General features: G+C 36.9%; 1 protein-coding gene across 3 annotated transcripts in view; it reads left to right on the top strand.

Annotated features, from left to right (window-relative positions):
• Positions 1-1,736: 1,736 nt before the first annotated feature.
• LOC121325244 (serine/threonine-protein kinase Nek11-like) overlaps positions 1,737-22,314 on the top strand; it is a 43,182-nt gene continuing 22,604 nt past the window's right edge. Inside the window, exons 1-6 of one of the 3 annotated variants that reach the window (XM_041267642.1) lie at positions 1,737-3,259; positions 5,250-5,437; positions 11,949-12,114; positions 14,126-14,244; positions 14,653-14,717; positions 14,821-14,947. In XM_041267642.1, coding sequence (XP_041123576.1) covers positions 5,280-5,437; positions 11,949-12,114; positions 14,126-14,244; positions 14,653-14,717; positions 14,821-14,947 — 635 coding nt within the window. In that variant the 5' untranslated portion in view covers positions 1,737-3,259; positions 5,250-5,279. Of the gene's footprint in view, positions 3,260-4,693; positions 4,823-5,249; positions 5,438-11,948; positions 12,115-14,125; positions 14,245-14,652; positions 14,718-14,820; positions 14,948-22,314 lie in introns of those variants that run through there. The other 2 variants (XM_041267640.1, XM_041267641.1) reach the window with 2 other exon arrangements.

Here is a 22,314-nt window from a genome sequence, read left to right as displayed (position 1 = left end):
ATTAGCATTTTCAAAATGAGTTATTAAAATGCAGATTGTTTAAACCAGCTACTATACTGCAACTATAACCTGCAGATGATATATGAAATGAGGATAGCAGATGACCTTTCAAGGTTAACCATATCTTTCAGATTTCTGAGTACTGGGCCTTATAGGTCTGTTTACTTGTTCACAGCACTTAAGGGGAAAAAATATAGCTTGTAGCTACATTTAAAATGTCTGGGATCCCCTACATGGGTTGTAAATGGATCTTGAATTCACGGTAGGAAGGGTCGATATTTATTAGAGGCAGTGGCATATTTTTTCGTGATCTTACCATTTTATGATGTTCACAATTTTACTGATTGTTGCTAATATATATATATATATATATATATATATATATATATATATATATATATATATTATTTGTCTGTTTGTTATGGGCTTTTTGACTTGGCTTCTCTCCAGTTCTAGTTGCCTGGCATTGACAAGTGAAATGTAGGCGAGACCACCCAAGGCATCTAGAGAGTAGCAAGCCTCAGCACCATTTACTGCACAGCTGTATATTGCCTGCAATACACAAGGAAAATGAACTAATTTACTAGATTGCTATAAAATACATCCCATCCTTGCCAAGTCTGGCGGCAGGCAACTAGAATTGAAGACCATGTAAAGAAAATGTTTTACTTTGAGCAACAGCAGAGCTACGATGACATTAAAACTGAACTCTGGTGAAAGCACCTTAACCCAAATAAACACACTTGCAAACATCATAGTGTGGGGCAGTATAAAAAAAAAAAAGTTTTTGAAGCTACTTACTCTTCTCTATTAATAGCCCCAAAAGGAGATATGTTTGCAAGCTTGAACAAAGCGCAGAGAAATTACAAAACATTACAATTGCACTGCAACTATTCATTAAAAAATAAAATAAATAACTTTGTGATACTAAAATGAGAACTTAACCAGTGCAAAACGAAGAGTTCATACCAAGTAACCTAGTTTATGTGACTTGCGTCAACAACGCAGAAATGAATGTGAATTACTCAGTAACAAACAGAAAATAATATGAACTAAGAGATAGATGGTAGAAGGGTACATTAGACTGAGTTATACATTCATATATGCACATTTGCAGTTATGCACATTCATATATTTTAACAGCAGTTTAGACATTTAGTTTGAAAATAGACTCCACAGCCCATGAAACTAGAAAAAGAATTGGAGGTGTGGTGGAAGGTGGGGAGAGATTGAATAAACACATACAAACTGCATACATAAAATTGTGTTTCTGTTAACTCCAATTAAGTGCAAGCCCCAAAGAACTAGGCAGGTTTTGACTTTTAAACCGACAAATCAATTTTTTTAAAAAAGTAGGGCAGACTGGGGAGGATTCTAAATGTTGGCAGAGCTGCTTCAGATTCATTCCCAATGACATGCCCTCTTATTCCAGCACCAGCTGACAAGTCAGTAACTCTTAAATTTAAACGATCTGCTTTCCACAAATGCAAAAATATTCTCATCTCAGTTGTGGATTAGGAAAGTCACGCCTACTCCATATTTAGGGTTATAATGATAGGGTAAAAAACACAATTAAAAAGGAAAGAAATCTGCAACATAGTTGAACTGAAAAGATTGAATGCCAATAAACTATGATGCAGGACAAATGTCGGCTACACTTAATCCATATGAATTCTTAGGATTCATTATGCATTTTTGGCCATTACTGCTTTCTTTCAAAACATTTATGCTAGATATTCTAAAACATGACATTTAAATTTAACCTTAAAAAAAACATTGTGACTGATGTCCAACATAAAGACCCTGAAACACAAAGCATTGTTTTCTGGTAGCTGTTGCAGCAACTATTTGTAGTTAATCATTTTTACTATAATGCTTAAAATAATATTCGTGGTTAAACTTTGCAGGTTGAGAAAATGCTGCAAATAGGTTTCTAGTTGCCCGATGTTTGGAAACATCACTGTAATAAAGTTGCTCCAAGTATGAAAGAGACTTGAGAGATGCACCCAACCAAGTGACTGGTTTTTTGTTCAATGTGCAACAATGCAGTTCCTGGCTGAAGGGAAAAAGGGTCATGCTATTCTAGGTAGCTCTCTGTGGAATGGTGGGACAGCAGGGTGCAGCTGAAGGACATGCTGCAAGAACGTTCTGGAATGGAATTGTAGTTCTCCCATGCTTGACTCACCACACTTATGGCACCTGGGCCCCCAATCCCCACTCCCATGCCCATCAAAGGGGACACTAGCTGACACAGCCTCTACCCCAGCAGCTGGAACTTCCTGCGGAAACCGATGTTCAGTCAGAAGTAGACAATGCAGTTGAGAAAGCTGTTGGCACTGGGCAGCCAGACTGCCACAAACTCCACCCAAATTGCTGAGGAGGAAGAAAAAAACAATAATAATAATCTGACTGGGATCCCAATTGTGTGTAATGTTTTTCTTTTCGGCAGTTGATTTCCAATACCTGTACTTTATTTGACATTGTGACTAAATTTATCTATTTGAAATATGACCTTCCAACTTCAACCCACTAACCTGGGAGCCAAGGAAGCCTCTGCCTCGACTGGTCGAGGAAATTGACCAACAGGTGTTGCTGAATGAGACGAATGATCCCCAACCAATTTTCCTCTTACCCTGAGAAAGCAGGCTCCAAAGTAAACAGCCGTCTGATATAGATTCCTCGGTAGTTGACTAGCTACCCAGGGTGGTTATAGGATTTAGAACCCCCTTTCATTGCTGGCATGCAACTCCACAATATGAAGTATTAAAATGAATGATTCCCAACTCCACATATTAGCAATCTCTGAAAAAGTAAATTCAATTGCAACTGTAATAAAACAAAACATGGTACATACATCAGACGCTAATCAATAACCTTTGGGAACAGAGTTGAGTTTGCTAACTTCAAGATTAGCAGCTGTAGCTTCACAGTGGCTGAGGATGATGATGAGGGGTTTCTTAATGGTGGGACCATGGTAAGATCCTAGACAACTTAATATTGCTTTAGGCAGTTCAGTGGTAACCGTTTGAAACGAACGAACATGTACTTGCCTGTGTAGAGGATGGTCAGATCCCGAATCCTGTTTTTCGTCAACAAGGCGGGGTACTTCAGAGGGTAGAACACAGAGATATCTCTCCAGGCTTATGGCGGCCAGCGAGTAGATACAAGAGTCGAAAGTAGGAGTCGGTCTTGTCTTTGTATTCCCTAACCAGGCTTCCGAGGAGGTTTAATGGCATCACGATGAGCGCCAAGGATCCGGGTAAAGTACCGGGTATTTTTAGTCCAGCCAGCTACCGAGGAAGCAATTACTAAGATGACGGCCAGGTTACCCAGAATGATCAATGTCCCGAGCACGGATATAATGCAGATTTTGGCAGCCCGGTTGGGCAGTACCCTAGTTTCATATGTAGAGTCGCTTACATTCACAATGGCTCCGTCGTTCTCCAGCGAAAACGTTAAATTGTGGACATTAAACATGCTGCTGTTGTTTGTTGGTTACCAACTGTGGTTACTGTTGTATTTAAAATATAAGCTGCACTAAACATACCAAGACAAACAGACATACACAAACGTGATTTTTTTTTTTTTTTTTTTTTTCAAAGTTGAATTTCCATGATAAAGACAAAGTATACGAGTTTAAGTAGATCACCTACTTCCGACGAACCCTTTGTCAGCTGACGACCCCAACTAATTAAAGTTGTTTCTCATGGGGCCTAATTTAAAAAGACAATAACTTTTTTTCCCCCTGGTTGATGTAAAGCAAATGCGTGGTCTGCCCGCAGTGGTTCCAAGTTTCTATTCTTCTTTTAAATAAATCACTGTCTTCTACCTCCGCTATTACCATTACAAAAACATATGACAAAAGTTTAATCAATAAGGCAATCCTAAAAAAAAAAAAAGTTTCATGCACTGTCCGTATTGCTTACCTAAACCTGCGAACCTTGTATCAGATAAATACTGGTCTTTTATTAGTAGTATGTAAAATGTTTTGGTCAGGTGTGAATCGAGTTTTTTTTTTTTAATTTTAAATTTTTATTTTAACAACTAACAGGTGTATATGCCCACATTGTGTAATGTACATTTTATTCTTTTGTACCCTAATTAATCATTAAGAGCAGTGTTGTGGACTACAGAACATCAGTTGTCAAGGCAACCTTTTCCAAACACATGTTGTAGCACGCGGGAGTGTCGTTGCCAAATGTATCACGTTTTTTATTTATTTTTTTTTTTTTAAATAATACTAACACAACATCTTAAGGTTTGTAAAATAAAATGCACACATATAACGTTTTGGAAACCACATTTGTTATTTGCACGTCGCCACTCAGACCCTTACCTCTCACAGACAGCCTGCAAACTTACAACTTGGCAAAGTTGAAAAATTAAACACAAACTACTTATATTAATTAAAATGTCCTCCAGTTTATCTGTGGCAACTTAAACTTTTTTTTATTTTTTTTATGCAGTATCGACTATACCTGCACATGTGCTGTACACTCCCCAGCTCCCCTCTCTCTTTCTCTCTCTCTGGGTTTTGTTTTCAAAGATTACACGCATGCGCGCAGCACAGTTTCTCGAAAGGGATTGTTATTTTACAGGTTTAAGGTGTTCACCTTGCAACAGGTTAGTGGGGCAAGACTGGAATACAGCAAAAGGGCGGTTGTATTTGTTTATTACATATGTTATATTTTCTTGTATGCACAGTTTTTTACATTTACTGTTTTGTATTCATTATTGCACTGCAATTCTAATTAACCCAGTTATGCTCGTGGCTTTAAGATTATTTAGAAGACGTTATGCCACTAACTTCTACTGTATGACAGTGAGTATCTAAAGCAGCTTATTTTTAAGTTCGCCAGATATGTATTGTTATTTTACTATGTTTCTGTACAATTATTTTAAAATAACAACAACAATAATAATAGTAATAGGAAGCGTCTCTCTCAAATATACATAATGTAATTTCCAGTATTCATGTTAAATTTATCCAAGTGGGAGAACCTCTTGGTATATATATTATCTTATACTTCTCCGGTGTTGTTTTTTTGGGGTTATATATAATATCTATATATATATATATATAATATAGTTTACTGAATGACAATGAAAAAAGCTGAAAATACAGTATGTGTATATCTCTTCTGTTTCCTAGTTACAAAGAGTATTGTCTGGAGACAAGTCTCATTTTACTGCCTAATAAGCCCTTGCACACAGTAGTCAGTCTTTCTGTTTTTCTCTCTGATATATAGGAGGAGAGGACCCTCTCCCCCTTCTGAGCCATGGAGTCCCTCCTGAACCCTGAACCCCACCTCACTTCACTGTTTAGCCCCGGGGCAAGTGTTGCTGGAAGATACACTGTTCAGAGAAAGCTGGGAAGCGGCAGCTTTGCTACTGTTTACTTGGTATTGGACAGCAAGTCCAAGAGTGATGAGGTCAAGTGAGTAATCTTAGCCAAAGGGCTGAACATAATATAATACATTTCAATGGGTGGGGATTAGTCTATTGGACCCCTGTCCCAAAGCATATCCAAGTTTTACACAGTGTTGTCTACTGGAAACAAAATACATTGGAAACACCTGAAACATGTATCACATACTTGTTGTCCCTGATGTTGTTTATTTGTCAGTAATTGGATCCCTGCCATGTATTCTGTAATACATACCTGCTGCAGCATCCCCCTATTGCAAGGCAAGACAGCAGGTGTGATATATTTTGATAGAGGGTTAATTGTAGAAAAATCTCAAAAGTGACAACTCTGCTGCTTCCCTTATAGGAGTTTGAAAAGTACTGTGGTGGACTGTTATGAAGGCTGCCAACCCAAGTAAGCTTTCTTTAAGGAATTCAAGATGGTCAGGATTGAGGAATGGTCATTTTTCCCCTCAGAACACCTTGCAGATTTGTCATGTCGAATCAGTGCTGGCTTGACTGCCTATAATGGCCTTTCATCCTTAGTTACAAGGTGGTGTTTTTTTTTGTATTGTCAGATTGTCTGTTTACTTGTTTTTCTGTATCTTCCAGTGGCTTCTAAGAGATGTCCATATACACAGGAACCACATGGCTAAGCATGCTGATGACAGCAACCTTTGTCTGAGTTGTGCAATCCCCCCTGTACACTGCTTCACACTTCTCTCTCTCAGCAATTCTGTTTGTTCCTCTTTTGTTCACACTGCCAGGGTCTGTCAATAGTGCGTTTTGTGATTTGGGAGGCATTCAGTGTTCCCCTTTAGACAGTAATGGTAGATTTATACAGAATGAACAATCTGTAGCTTAGAGGTACTAAGCCGCTGTGCAGAATTGACTGCAAACAAAATAATGCAATTATTATTGGGAATTAACGGTAAAAAAAAAAAAAAGGGAGGAACATATTGGTTCATCCCTTATAAGCCTCCTTTTTTTCTTGGTTAAGATTCCCCAGTTGTAGCTCCTTGCACTCTGTTCGGGTCGATAGGGCTTGCTCATAACCTGCATTCAGTGTTTGGGTTACTGTGAATATTGATTGAAGTCTTTCTGGTGTTTGGGTTGAGAAAAAATGAAATATGTTTCTCAAAGTTTATGTCTTATGCAATGATGGCAGACTTAACAGCCTATTTAAAGACACTTTTTATTACAAAATTCTCTTTTTATGAGTGTAGGTATTTAGAATTATAACCTTCTCTACAAGGGCACGGCTAACAGTATGCTCTGTAAATCCTTTTCGCAGTCTGGTCAATTGCAAGACCATGCTTAGGTTGATATCAGCTTCTTGACCTGTGGTTCTGTTCCTGCCAAAATCAGTGTCTACACTGCTAACGTTTTCCTTATTGTCCAACTTTACAGACTTCTATTATTCTCCTATGAATCTTATCATGGCTACTGGTCCTAAGTCATTTGCTATTTCACTTGTCAACTGTGCTCCTTGGAATTCCTCTATCTCAAATTATAGTACCCATTCACGGTATTCACAGTATTTGTAGCTAACAAAATAATTGTTAGTCAATAGCAGAAGCAGTTGATTGGTTATTACAGGAAAGAAGCCAGCGATGGGGACAATTTCACCCTTCAAATGAAATGACCTAGGAAGTACAGGACGGTCTAAACTATTTCTTGCAAACATGGATTTATTTAAGCAAGAGTAGTACCAGATATCATGTTTTAAAATGAAAATACGAGTTAGCTAAAACTGTGTTTCTTTCAAAACTGCACATTTGAGGCCTATATAATAAAAATATATATGCATGGAAGCAAAAAGACAATTCTATTGCATTGTTTCCAGTTGAAAAGGTTTTCAAATCCAGTTCTACTGTATTGGTAGCAGAGCGACATTAACACAAGGTCAGTACAGACTGAGAGAATTTGCTCAGAAGAAGAAAGAGATACAATAGGTGTCCATAGCTTACAGTACTGAATATGTGGTTTGTTTTTAACCTAAACAGAGCAACTTTTTTTTTTTATTATGCGTATGATTGACATAACAATTTTGACAGAGTACAATTTAGGGATTTTGGGTCGATATGATTTTATATAAGGAAGAGCACTGTCACTTCTGCTGTAAATGTCTGGGAGCATTTCTTCACTGAAAACCTTGGCAGCCTGACTATATCACAAATGGAGTTGAGATTCAGTGTCGGTCTATTTACAACAATCAATGCTAATTTCTTTATTTGATCCTTGGTAACTCAGAAGAGGAACAAACAAACAACAAAAAAGCAACAACTTGGGTAGCATTGACCATTTTTCATACAGCCATTAATCTGTGAAAAATAAGTCCCTGTTTTTCCGTTCCGGCTCTGGAATTCTGTTCATGTGCGTTGCATTAATCAAACACCCCTATCACAGTGTGTGCACAGTGAGCTTCGCCATTACCTTAGGTGCTTTGCAATTGCTTTCCCTGCTGCGAGGCACCTGATTAAAATACTGTACTTCAATTGCTGCTGTGAAAATGGGTTCACAATTTGGCTTTACACAAAGCCTGGCAGTTTTAATAGATGGTTGAAATGTCCGCAGGACCAAAGTTAGTTTTCGGTTTATTAACATCTTGCCTAACTGCAGGTCGAACCAAAGTTCTGTTATTATTATTATTATTATTATTATTATTATTATTATTATTATTATTAAGCATCCTTTTTAGGGCCGTCTGTAAGTCCGTTCTAGTTATTATATTACCTTAACATTGACCTCTTACCTAAAATGGCTGCCATATTGATTATTAATATAATTATTGTTGTTGATGTTGTTGTTTTAAGGGCGTGATATACAGTGAGTGGTTTCAGCAGACATCATAAAAAAGAAATTGACCTGAATGTATAACATTATTCCGCTGTACATTATTGATTACAAAATTAGGACTAGACCATAGAGAGTGGCACTAAAGAACAATTCATCAACAGCAGTAAACCAGAAAAGAGCATTTACTGAAAACGAAACATCAATAGAATACAATACAATTTACAGGATGTTGCCCTATAAAGAATTCACAGCTCACCCCTTATTCATTGCACCTTTCTGTGAGTGAGCAATTGTTGGGTCTGTCTGTGGCACGGTTCCAGGATGCCAAGCAGAACTTCCCTTCAGATAAACCAGTTTAACCAGGATGCTTACGCTTAGAGGCTGAAGTCTAAATGTCAGCTTGCATAAATAAAGTAATGGAGGATTTCAATTAAGTATGATATTTCTAGACTAAGTTCTACATGCCCATGTCACAAAGATTCTAGAGGCTGATTTAACCGGTATATCCCCCAGTTTTGTATTATTATTTTTTTGCTGAATTTTTGGAGCACTGTGGAACAACCCTGGATTGCATTAACAATCTGTGCATCTCTCAGGATTAGTCCTAATTATAAGCGGTTGAACTGCATTACACTGCAATCCCATTTTTCATCAGAGAGCTATTTACAAATTAGGTTGTAATTCAATATATCCATATATTAATACAATTGCTCAGCACTGATAATTTGTGCTTGACATTAGACTGAAAAGGTGAATTTGCTTATTTTTATAACCGTTAAGATGTTTTTGTTTAAATGTGTGAGGAAAAACTGAGCTTTGGCTTGTCTCTGTCGTCCTATAGTGCTTTGGAATACCCATTAATCCTGGTGGCTTTTCTATCCTCCTCTGTCTGATAATGCTATCAAGGTACACAAATTACCAGGAGATTAGTTGCCTCCCCTCACTGACACTGCAAGCTCTACAAAGGCAGACAAAATGTTAGCAAACAGACCCTTTGTGCCACTACCATCATCACACTGTTTGAGCTATTTATAACAACAGCTATCTCTTTCTTTAGAAAAAGGCTTCAGTACTGATTGCTACGATTCTGTACTGCATTTACTGTTTAATAATTGCCATTTGAAAACTTGTATTTGATTTGATGATATCTTGTTTTTTTAGGGTTTTTTTTTTTTTTTTAGTTTAAGTAAAATACTGAAGCTTTAATTTCCAGCTAACGTTTTAATCTTTGTTTTCATGTAATTCAGATAACAGCGGCACAATTGTGGAAAAAATTAAGACAGGAGGCAGCAGTCATCTTCATACTGGGCTTTAGCTATTATAAAAATGTCAGCGTTACTATCTACTGTGATTGTACCTGGTAGCACTTTGACAGTCAAGGATATTGCAGTGTGAGGGTGCCATCATCATTCTAGGTGAATGTGAATGTGAATTGTGTTGGTGGAGGGTTGACAGTGATTGATGTGTACATAAATAACTTTATTTCACTGAAAAAATTAATGATTTCATGAGTGGATACTTGCTTGATGTTGAGTGATAGAAAACTGACTAATAGAAGCTTGTGTGTTTATTCATTTAACAAGTTGAGCTCTGTATTTAAACTGCCTGGCACTTCACCAGATAACAAGGATCTGTCAGACTGGACAAAACCCAATTTACAGGTGCTCTTGACATGGGGATTTGCAGTGCTCAAATCAACTCCAGTCTGTGTACTGTTTTTCTAGGATGAGTACTACTGTTAGGCAGTAACAAACAATCACATAGTTGCAAGTAAAAAGAAAAAAAAAAGAATGGTTAATATTACAATCTAATTATAAGACATAAAATAACATCAATAAGAAAAGATTCTTTACAGGACGTGGCCTTTTTGTTTGGTCCATGTAGTCAACTGTAAAATTCTCAAGCAAGCAGACAATTTGTTTGAAGAATGTGGGATTTGAAAAAGAGAAGCTGTCCTCGGGTTAATCGTGCTTTCTTCACCATGAGATTGTATATAAAACTAGGATGTTTTCCAAAGAACTAAATGAAACATACAACAAACAATTAGAATCAACTGCCATACCACTGTCAGTAGTACCACCATGTGCAGCCAAATGTTCTGGAGGACATAAAAGATCGTTCCTCAGTACAATTATTTCCACCTCATTTCAAAGTAGTTTAAGTTTTGACTGAAGCAAAGTGAGATAGCATAAATACAAGGGCACCATTTGCATAACTAATCTGTGAAATCTGACAGAGCTCAAAACTAACAACTTTCATAAATATATACAACAGTTGTTTTTCTTTTTTTTTTTTTTACTGTACAGGGCAAGGAAATTTGACATGCTATTTGCAAATTATCTTAATAAAAAAATATTCAAGAACAATATATGTTTTTAATTATACAATCTTTTTGTGGACTTCTATACGACCTTGTTAAAACACATTTTGAAGTAGAATGCGATATTGTGCACAAAGGAGCAGATAGTCAGTATTCGCTGAAAATAACAAGAGGTGCTTGTAGAAAGTGCTTATCACAAGAACAAATTAGTTCACAACATATTGTTTTTAAATGTGATGTATGTAACAAGTGGAAAGATGTGTACAGACAGCACTTTGGAATGCAGCTTGTGAAGAGTTAGATATTGGCACCAGAAGTGTTAATTTGCAACCCCAAAATAAGTTTAAAAAAGAAGAAATCAAATCAGTGGAGATCTTTTAGTGTATTCACGTTAAGATGATTCAGTGGTGTTCAGAGGAAGTTTTTAATTGAGATGAGAGCCTTCCAATTTTATCTGCATAAGTACATTTACACAGAGACTACATTGGTAGAACAAGGTCATCTTTTATGAGCACAGATGTTTTTTGTTTTTTATAATGTTTCAAAAGCAGGATGTTCATTTTCCAACAGTACATGCACTGTGGTTGGTTCTTGACATGTGTAACGTAAACTGTTTGATTTTCACTTCACAAAAAACAGTGCACAGTTAGTATGGTGGTGAAAGCAGTGCTGTGACAGAAAATCTAACAGCATAAGATTTGAAGCAGTTCCCAAATAAGGGTAGAATCCTCTTTATTTTTTTCTTATGGGTTAAAAGATTATATAGAAGTAAACATGCATGCATAATAAATATCACTAAATCATTGTTTTTAATAATTAATTTCTGCTGCAAATACATTCTAATCTCATATATCCCCATAGCAAGAGTATTACAAGAGTAAAATATCTTAATTTTGGTAGATGGCATTCATTCAGGAAAACAAAGCCCGCTGTGCAACCCAGTAATTTAATGAGGATTGTTTCCATTGAAAATGCAGACTGCTAATAATAGGGTGTTGATTAAATAAACCGCTGCAAGACATTTTTATATGGAAATTAGCTTAATTGGTATGGAACAGGATTGCACATATTGTTTTTATGTGAGTGTGTGAAGGCTTTTGCTGTGGCAATAATAGTCTTGTTTTATATCTATGAGACCTGAAAATATCCCAGGTGGGTATATAGGCTTCCCGATTTTTATCTGTGGCTGAGGTCCTACCATAATGCCCCCTCCCGGACCCTAACACTGCTACCACCAAAACGATCTACTGTGCTGCAATGCTCCATACGCTTTCCACACAAAGTTTTTAACAGATTTGTGTTATACATTAAGAACAGTCTTTTCAAAGGAACCAGTGTGCAATATTGGCAATGCAGAGTAAATAGACTCCAAGTGATTCCAAGTGGTGAAGTGTTTTTTGCATATTGTTGTCTTTTCTTACAGGAAAGTTCTGAAGCAAATCCTCGTGGGGGAGCTGAAAGGAGACGAGACGGTGTCCTCCGCTAAAGAAGCCCAGCTTCTGTCCAGTCTGGACCACCCAGCCATCGTTCACTTCTACTGCAGCTTTGTGGAGCACGATTCCTTCTGTATCGCCACGGAGTACTGCGAGGTACCCACCCAACACTGCATTTATACACTCAGTCATGTATTATAGTTTTCAGAAGTAAAACAAAATCAAGTAAACAGCTAATGTCTTCATTAGGGTGGTGATTGTTTCAAATCCTCTGTTTGATTGAGCACACATACACTCTCCAAAAGTCCAAAACTCACACGCACACGTGCAGCTATCACTAAAAATAAGATTTTAGTATAACTGTTTACCAACATATAATACTTTTTTTATGCTGTCCTAACAGACAGATCTCCTAATTGCAATGATCTTTCCCAGTTATTTGAGTTTGCTAACTAACCCTCAAAGAGATACAGTATATTAAGAATGTTCTGGATAACAAGCTCATAATAAATTTAGCACATTTGTTCAAAGGAAATAAATGGTCAGCTGTTAGACTGTAGCACATAAGGAATGAAAATCCATTTCCTTCTGTTTGAAATAATGCTGTACAAGCAGACATTTCCTTTATGAATCGGAGACTGGCGTAGCTTTGACACGTGAACTTTCCATGTCGTCTCTGAAGGGCATACTTAATCCATTCAGATGTCTGTAATTATAAATTTTTTTTTTTTTTCTGGTGACACAACATTAAGCACACTGGGCTTGTTGCAGTTCAGCTGAATCGGGAGGTGAAATGTAATTTTAATAGATTTTTGTTCACTGGCTCTTCATTTTTTGATTGAAGATGATTTGAGTGGTTCTGGGTTCTGACTCTCAAGTACTGATTTTTTTTTTCTGTGTTTGGACCAACAGAACTCAGAGCCACTCAGAATGACGGCAAACATCTCTGCACATACTGAATTTCTACAATGCAGTACAGCATAGAAAGAGAATCCAAATCCACCTGATTGAAGGGTTTTACATGTATTAGAAAACTTTTCAGTGCCATCAGCCAATTAGCTTTCAGCTCTAGCGGAAATATAGCATATGAAATATTAAAGCATAAATAATAACACTCTTTTGGCGCACAGAATCACAATTTCCCCAAATTGTGTTTTTGTTATACTGGTAACGTTTTACCTGGCTCCTATAGTTGCTATTTTGGGCTGATATTTGCATTTGTTTTCCTCATTACCCTTAATTTATCTGATTCTCAGTCAACTAAGAACAGCATTGTAAGGAAGCAGCACTCTGGTAAGGATATTAACAAAGCATTTACCACTGTGCTCAACATTGATATGTATTATGTTGATCAGTAGGTGCTGCTTTTTGTAAGTGTAGTGAATATTTTCAAGACTGTACAGTAGCTGAAATGTTTAGAACAAACACTTTAAAAGATGTTGTTTAATCTCTTCTAGGAAAAACTGTCTAATGGGGTTTAACTTCCCTGCCGTTCCTATTTATGTATGGCAGCGAAAACACTGCATGAATGTTGCATGTGTCCCTGCTGGCTTGGTGTCTTGTTGCGCGTTTGTTCTCTGAAACCTTGCTGATCCCATCAGTATCAGTTTTTTTTGTTTGATATGTACATTGCCTCTAGGACACCAGCATGAATATTTGATCACCATTGATTATAAAAGTGGTGCATGATCTGCCCATGTTCTCCAGAGAGAAACACTTTCCTATTTTTTCAATTTCAGAAAATACTAATGGAATTCAAATGGGTCTGTTTCTTTTAAGCTGTAAGGTTGGAAAAAAAAAAGTTATATCGGAAAATTATACAAGAGGGCTGTTCGAGTGAACTTAACCTTTTGGAAATGCACATTCCACGTTTTCTCTGCTGAGCTAGGAACTCAAGCTGAAAACTGCTAGCAGCAGAAAACATATCAGATAATCTCTCCTGTGGAGCTGCCACCCGCTCAGGTAGTAGATTAAGCTTCTCACCCTCAAAACCAGATTGACACCACACAAAATGGTCAGTTTGGAGATCTGGTCCCAGGAGAGTTCAATTAATTGTTTATTCGTCGAACAAAAAGTTTGCCACAATAACAGGGTTTCATTCACACTGTTGCCACATTCTGTGGATCTTCTCTTTTAACTGTCATGGACTGACTGTTCTCTGCTTCAGGGTGGGGACCTAGACAATAGAATCAGGGACCGCCGGAGTACTGGCAGACTATTTTCAGAGAAACAAGTGCTGGAGTGGCTGATTCAGATTCTACTGGGAGTGCAGTACCTGCATGAAAGGTAAGCACTGGTATTTTACAAGGGTATAGTCAAGATTTCCATTCCTATAGCTGCAACACTTCTTTAGCTGTCTATTGAGAACTGCTCAAACAATTGTAATGCAACTTGATATGGCCCTTTAGCAAATCTCCACCATGGTATTACCTCATGGACTACTTGAATCTACCTATTGTGACAGTTTCATGTGATTGTCTAAGAATTAAGAAGCAAAGACAGTGAATGATCAACTAAAAACAAAACCAGAAAAATGGCGACAATTATTAAAAACAACTTAAAAGATTACAACTGGCCTCGTATACACAACATAAGCTGAATCTGTTACTTGTCAATAGAGTAATAAAGTCATACACTTTCAGATTCATTCAATGATCCTGCTCAGTTATTTCTTTCTGTGAATATGCATTTCAGACTGATATTACACAGAGATCTAAAGACCAAGAACATCTTTCTAAAGAACGGGATGATCAAGATTGGTGAGTATCTTATTGGGTAGAGCTACTGTTGGAAAATAAACTAAGTTCAGATATCCTTGTAGTTTTGAACAGCTCTTACCGGGACACTTTGTATTTTGTCCAGGTGATTTTGGCGTGTCTCGAATCCTGTCTGGGTCCCTTGACTATGCCACCACCTTCACAGGGACTCCCCACTACATGAGTCCGGAGATCTTTACCTGTAGCAGCTACGACACCAAGTCAGATATCTGGTAAGAGGCAAACAAAGTCACTTCATTTGTTTAAAAAATGTTCTCATGGGGATCGAGCCATGCAATAATTAGTGTATTCCAGTTGCAGACACAAATCACCTTTACAACAAAGCAGTAAATGGCCTTCATGGGACAAATTACAGTCAAACTAAAGTAATTGATACATTTATTACTACGCATGCAACTTCTCATTGACAGAAGTTTGTAATCTTAATGACATGGAATGGCAATTTGTGTTTACTTACAAGGGTTTAGTGCAAAGTATCCAACAGGTTATATATATATTGCCTTTGGCTGCAGTGGCATACTGGTTTTAGAGGTGCAATATTTAAAAACTCTTCAGCGTTCTTATATTCGGTATTTTGTCAAGTTTTGCAGAACACTTCCATTTTTACTGTACCTTTCCTTTGAAAGTGAAGTTTAAAGGTTTTAGCCACTTCCGTTTACTTAATCTAGTGGTACATCCTATTGTAGTCTCTTAGTGGAGCCAGTACATTTCCTTGTTCTCTGTGTTCTCTAGAATAGCATGCTTTGTGCCCTGTTAAACACATTGTATTCACAATGTTCCGCAGATTAGAACACAGTGAAAGCAGGGCTGTTGCTTATCTGGAACAACCTTGCTGTTCCAAACGATTACAACATTACAACATTTCCACCTGCTCTAGCTTATCTTGATAAAGCACTGCTTTTGCAATTCCTGTAAGGGGCAGTTTTCCTGCAAGTAAATAGGCAATTTTAAAATGCACAGGCAATTGCTTATCAAGGAGATAAGATGTCTGTCATATAATTGCTGATATGTCATCAATTCTGAATATGAGCATCGTTATGCAAATTGTTCGGTCCACATAAAATCTCCTTTGGATTAAAAAACTTAAATGTTTTAATTTTGCCAGTGTGTTAAATTACACTATTATTGTAGGCTTTAAATGCTGAAAGCAATCAGAACAGTAATATCTTAAAGACTAAGTAGCAGGGTTCCAAAAGTTTAGCGTTACACATCCCCATGTGTTGCTACAACTGTTTAAGTAATGTACCTGTCATTTTTCTTTTCATTGTTAACATCCTGACAATTTTTACACTTAGGACTTTTTAAAGTCTGTTTCAAAGTTCTTTTCAAAAGGTCTGCTCCAGTTGTAGCAACACATGTGGATGTGTTATGCTAAATTTTTGGAACCCTGCTACTTTTTGGAACCCTGCTAACCCTTTAAAGCCCCCCAAAGCAAAGAGGTATTTAGCTATTTTCCATCTGGTTTTAAATATATTAGATGCCAAAGTGTTGCATTTTTTGTTTTATATTTTCTTGCTCTTAACAATTTGGAGGTGAAATGTCAAGGTATTGGTGCAACCATGATTATAGCTATGCTATATTGTCTCACTCCATAGTGATAATCTGTGTAATAATAATCATGCTCGTTACGTCGCCTTCGCTGTCTGCGTCTGTCTGTTCTAATTAGCTAGTTTCCCAACATTTTTAGATGTGTCCTGTAACAAACCTTTTCTCATCAGCCCTCATTGCTGCCAGTGAAACAGTGTTTCACTGAAGGAATTAATTGGAAGTGTACTGTAAATAGGTGCCATGCTAACATCAATAATTAAAGAAATGTAAATAACTGTGCTCTCTCTGGAACTGTGCCTCAGAACAGTGGCAGGTATTCAAAGAAGCACCGGAGCAAAACATGCCAGAGCCAGAAAGCTGTGTCTGGCATAACATAGCTGTGATTAAAATGTCATTTTTCAGCCAGTAATACTGGAAGTACTTTTTTCATCTGTCCCCTGTTAAACACACACACACACAGGATGTGGACCTGGTATTAGTAACAGATTGTAGATTGACAATTCATCAGAGTCAGGATAAAACAAGTTGTTAAAGCAAAGTGTACTGGGTGGTAATTAAACATTTCATTAGAAAGCATGGAAAATATCATTTCCTAGTTCATCATATTGCCTACGTCATAAAGACCCATATGCTAGATGTTTTACTTTTTTTTAACTTTTTGACTAACCCTTTTTCTCTATCATCAGGTAGCAAAGTTTAGTGTTGAATAGTGTTGGAGTGTCTACGTCTGTTTTGAAATAGCAGCTGATGACCTAGTTTTTACATGATGGCTGATTCTGTATAGAGAGTCATGGTCATTTCTACATTTATTCTAACTTGGCAGCAGTAAATATCATGCCTCAGTTCTGCACAGCACACGTGCCTTGCCTTTTTTTAATGGGCCCAATGAAAGGGGTGCATTGCTATTTTGGGTTTCTCCTTTTATCAGAACTCCAAACAGAAGAGCATTTGGAAGATTAAAAGCAGACAAGCCTTACTTCCTTGCTTTTATTTGTAATCATTCTCCCAAGGTGCGTCATCATTGCAAAAAATGAGATATTACCAACTGCTTCTGCTTATGGTTCATCGGGAAGATAAATATTTTATTTCACATGTCAAGTAGTGATATGTTTGAGCTAATACATTAGTTCATGTTATGTTAATATTAACTTAATTTAATTACAGTATGTTATGAAGACATTAGCATTTGTTTGCTTGTGTTTCAACATTGTTTAAACCTAACAATTTTAAAACTGAGTTAGTTACATGTGCCGGTGCTGCAGGTTGAGGCAATACTTGTTCTTTAAATCCATTCTGCTATAAGCTTAGGCTGAGATTCGGGGGAGGGATCATTGGAGATTGCTTCTACCATCAATCCCTCCTCTCTAACATTCAAAAAAGGATGCCTACGCAATCCCAGTTGTAACTTCATCCTCTTCCCCCCCACCCCCACCCCCCCCCCCCCCCCCATACTGCAGAAAGTCCTCTTCATCAGGGGAAGCATGATCTTCAAAGAAGCAGTTTTTTTGAAGGGTGTGGCATTCTTCCCCTTGAGATGTGGGACCAGCAGCCAAATGTAAAAGCCTCATCTTACCAGCAAGAGAAATATAATTTACAGCATTCTTATATGTAAGTTCTGTATAGGGTGCAAGAATGTATTAAACCTACTGTGAATGTAGTGCATAGTTGACATAATTTTTAGAAACTGACACTCCATTGGATGAACAGTAAAAGGCTACATCTTGGGAACCGTGTGTTTGATTTTGATGGAACTATGCTAGGAAATTGGCTTTAGTTGCATGTTGTGATGATGGTCCTGGTGATCTAGTTAATCTGAGTTTTGACACCTGTATTGTGTTGCAGGGTATAGACTTGCATACTGTGCTTATTAGAAGTGTGCCCACCTCATCACAAAGCCGCCTCCAGTCTTTTTCCCTGTATTCGCCCAGAAAATGCAATTTGCAAAGCAGCTCCTGTATAAGCTTTTTGACAGGCCAACAGAATTCAAAAATACCTTCCTGCACTCTGATTTAGTTTGTCACTGAGGAATAAAAGCTTCAAGAGCATGGATGTAATGTGAAGTAATTTAAACAGATTCCCGCATACACATACTCAGCCACCTTCATCCACATACACAGTATATATAGCTTTATATATAATCTTATTTGACTTCAGTATCCTTGTAGAAGTTTTATTTAGCATTTTGCATATTTGTGTATTCCTTGTTCATTATTACATCAAAAATGTAATGTTTTTTTTTTTTTTAATTTATATACTTTTTGTTCACACATCACTGTTGCCAATTTCACAGACGACCACACAGCTTTGATACAGCTGCTGCCATTAGGCATAATGCGATTCCCAGTGTTCAAACACCTTTTCTGTTTGTCTTTTGTGTAGCTTGTTTTTTAAATCATTTTACACTATTTAAATATTTAAAACGAATACCGGAATTGTACTTATAAACAGTTCCAGAGTTCTACTGAGAGCTTGAAGTTTCATAATGACAGAAATACCTGAACTTTGTGTAGCAAGCTCTCAGGTAGATAGGGGCTTGAGTGAGAGTGTGTTTGTTATTATACAGACAATGATAATGAGATTGCTGTCCTCTGTGTTTATTCACACAGCAGAGCTGTTTGTAGGGGGAGCAGCTATTGAAATGCAGAGAGATTTTCAAGTGGGTGCTCATGGTCTCTTTCCTACTAGTCTTTGATATGTTTGGTAAGTGACTTTATCTCCATGCAAATCTGGAACACAAGTAATTATCCCATCACAGAAGTTCATTTTATGTGATCTTCGCATTCGTGAATTGGGTAATATAGCATTGAGTTTGCTGAAATTACCCCATTAATGAATTTGAAAAATATTTAATAGGGGGTTTTATAAGGGTTGCACAAAAAATATAGACACGTCATCACAATGTCATTCAATAGGGTGCAGGGCAGGATGGCACGGATTCAACATAGCAGGTCTGCAAGGTGTTCTGAACTGGTACTTGATCATTGCTTAATGAAAACCAAACCCAATTACTTCAAGTCGTGGGTGTGTTTGTTCTCCAGCATAGCTCATAGAGTCATCGCTTTTAAAACATTTTTAGTTTGTGTGGTTTGGAATACAGATGCACCTGTAAATATACAGCTGTGCTTGAAACAGATTGCTTATTGCATGTGTTTGAATTCATTATCTATTCAGGGATACCAAAATAATAAGTAGACAAGAGATCTGAGTGTGATCTTCGTTACGAAAAGTGGAATGTTGGCTCATAAAGTCTCCTATACAATTGATTATCAGAGCACATAAATTAAGACTCCCTCTGGGTCTCACTCAACACTTACTGTTTGCCCCAAGGCAGGAACTGAAACTGGCAGTCTGTCAATTCAGTTCAGAGCACCAGCTAATTGGAGCACATTTCAACCCCTGCTATTATCATCCTCCAACCAACTACACTACAGCAGCATGACATGTTATCGTGCTATTACATGTGATGTAGTGTAACTAAACGGCAGTTTAGTTACACTACACTTTACCCTGTGCTGCCATTCGCTGCAGCTGTTATCAAACAGGTTCATTACTTACCTCGCCTGCAACGATTCAATTAACTACTTTTTTTGTGTGGGGTTGTGGGTGTCCAGGCTTTATGATAGAATATTGAACTACGACGTAAATTTGGTCAACTATAACCCCATAATAAAACACGTATCATTCAAATGTTTAGAAAGTATTTTATAATACTAATCCGGTGTTAATTCTTAGTATAATATTAAGATCTGCCACTGTCTCGAAAACTTTGATTTCATATGGAGATTTAGCATTTACTCACAGTTGCCACAATTGCATAGGAGGCAGAAATGATAGCAGCGGAACCCTTGTGGTCATTTTTTTAATCACCACATTTTTCAGCTTTTAGAATTGCTTAAAAAGGGACAGTTTACTGGAACGGACCCTTAATTAATGGTCTAAGCAGAGAAAAAAAAAACAATAGAGGATGAAAAAACATTGATGGTAGTATATTTAAAATACTGTAATAAAAGTGTAGATGATATATATTATATATATATATATATATATATATATATATAGATATATATATATATATATATATATATATATATATATATATATATACTATATATATATATATATATATATATATATATATATATATATATATATATATATATATATATATATATATATATATATATATATATAGGTGATTGAAGTTACTTTGACTAGATGATTTCCAGACTCCAGAAGTTTAATCTACTTGACGGGAATGAAAAGAGAAACCAAATTAAAATTGGCACCGGCCAAAAGTGATCCAAACTCAAAGGTATTCAGAACTGACGAATGTTAAAAGTATTCTTTTTTCTAATAATTAAGTTTTCTGCCTTTTGAAACCTATCACATTTACAAACTTCCATGAATTTTAGACTCAAGGAATTATTAGTTTAGCTACAAAAATCCGTACATAAGTGATTTAACTTTAATCAAAGGTACATTTAGCAGTGTGTTCTGAGAATCAAAATTAGCAAATCTAATACAGAGCTCTTGGTAGAATAATTACAGAGAGCACGGACTGTACAGCAAAGAGAAGATAAAATCAAAGACTAAGTTATCTTTTGAAAAGTGCTTTGGTCTTTCCTTTTTTCAGAAAATGTGCTACTTAGGGCTTTGGTGACATGCAGCTATGTAGTGAAAGTTAATGACAGAGAGAGTTCACTTGTCACATTATATAGTATATTATAGAGAATTCAGAGCGCCAGAAAATTCAGGAATAGCATGGAAAACTTTCTGGGAATCTCAGGGCCATTTGCTGGCAGCATAATAATATAATTACTTTGTAATGGGGCTCTGAAAGCCAGGAAATGAAATATAGGAGAGCTCAGTTCTGGGTATCTGAGCCAGCAGTGCTATTATGTCACAGCATAGAGAATTCAGTTTTGCCAGGGATCAGAGGTACAGCAAATGTAATGCATTATATAAAGAACAGACACAGACTGCAGAGCAGAGGCAGTTTGGGGAGATAAACAGAAGTGTTCAAATGAAAAAAGGCAGGATAGGGTCTACCTCATGTAGTATCTAGTTCCTTTGCCAAAAGAATGCTGCCTCTCTTGTTTGTACTTTGCTGGCAAAGGAGTGAGCATCGAAGAAGGGGTTTGCGTGGCTGCCGTGTGGAGAAATCTATGTAGCAACGCTCCCAGAGGTGCTTGCTACTGTAGGCTGTACAAAGCCAGAGAAAACTCTGCCAGATACACAGATGGAGGAGTGCAATGGATGTAGTCTTTGAACAGCAGCCAGTTACAACACAGGGGTATATGTTTTTTTTTTTTATGTGGAGCTTGACAAATTTCAAGTTTATCAAAACTTTGTCAAAATGTTAACCTTCTCTGGTAGAGTTGGCTGACTTTCAAGATTCAATGTATTCTCCCTGCTTTGGCCACTGAATGAAACAGATATCCTACTATTACCTTTAGCATCAGGAGCATGCTCCACTATCGCTTAATAGTGTGAATTAAACAAATGGTGATCATGTTATACTGGTAACATGGGGAGGAACAGCTATGGTTCTGATATTTCCAACGTGGCCTCTCAAATAACAAGCTTCATACAAGTGTAAAGATATGTCCAAATAAAATGGTGTGGGGCAGTGTACCCTTAAATGGCACATTCATATATAAATCATATGGATGCCTAATGCTTATGACCAAAAATGAAACGGGACCGCCAAAATATGCCACAGTATTCATGTAGGTATTTTAATCAATTTATTGGTAATACATTGAAATATGCCACCTTAGGTAGCTCACTGAAATATATCTATTAGATATTGATTTACAAGATTATGTTATTTGTTGTGACTGTTCAATACTTGTTTCAGTGCAGTGTTAATTGATATTAATTGAAAGATTTAGACAAGAGTATATTGTTTCAGAATAATGATTCTCTCAAAGTTTCTAAAGAGTTGCTATTGACTAAGTAAAGCATTGAAAAACATGTCTGCAGGCTACTAACTGCTTACTAACCGTGTGTGTGTGTGTGTGTGTGTGTG

This window comes from Polyodon spathula, chromosome 13 (assembly GCF_017654505.1).
Source record: "Polyodon spathula isolate WHYD16114869_AA chromosome 13, ASM1765450v1, whole genome shotgun sequence".
NCBI lineage: Eukaryota > Metazoa > Chordata > Actinopteri > Acipenseriformes > Polyodontidae > Polyodon > Polyodon spathula.
Note: the sequence above shows the minus strand (reverse complement) of the source record. Positions and strands in the feature narration are given on the sequence as shown.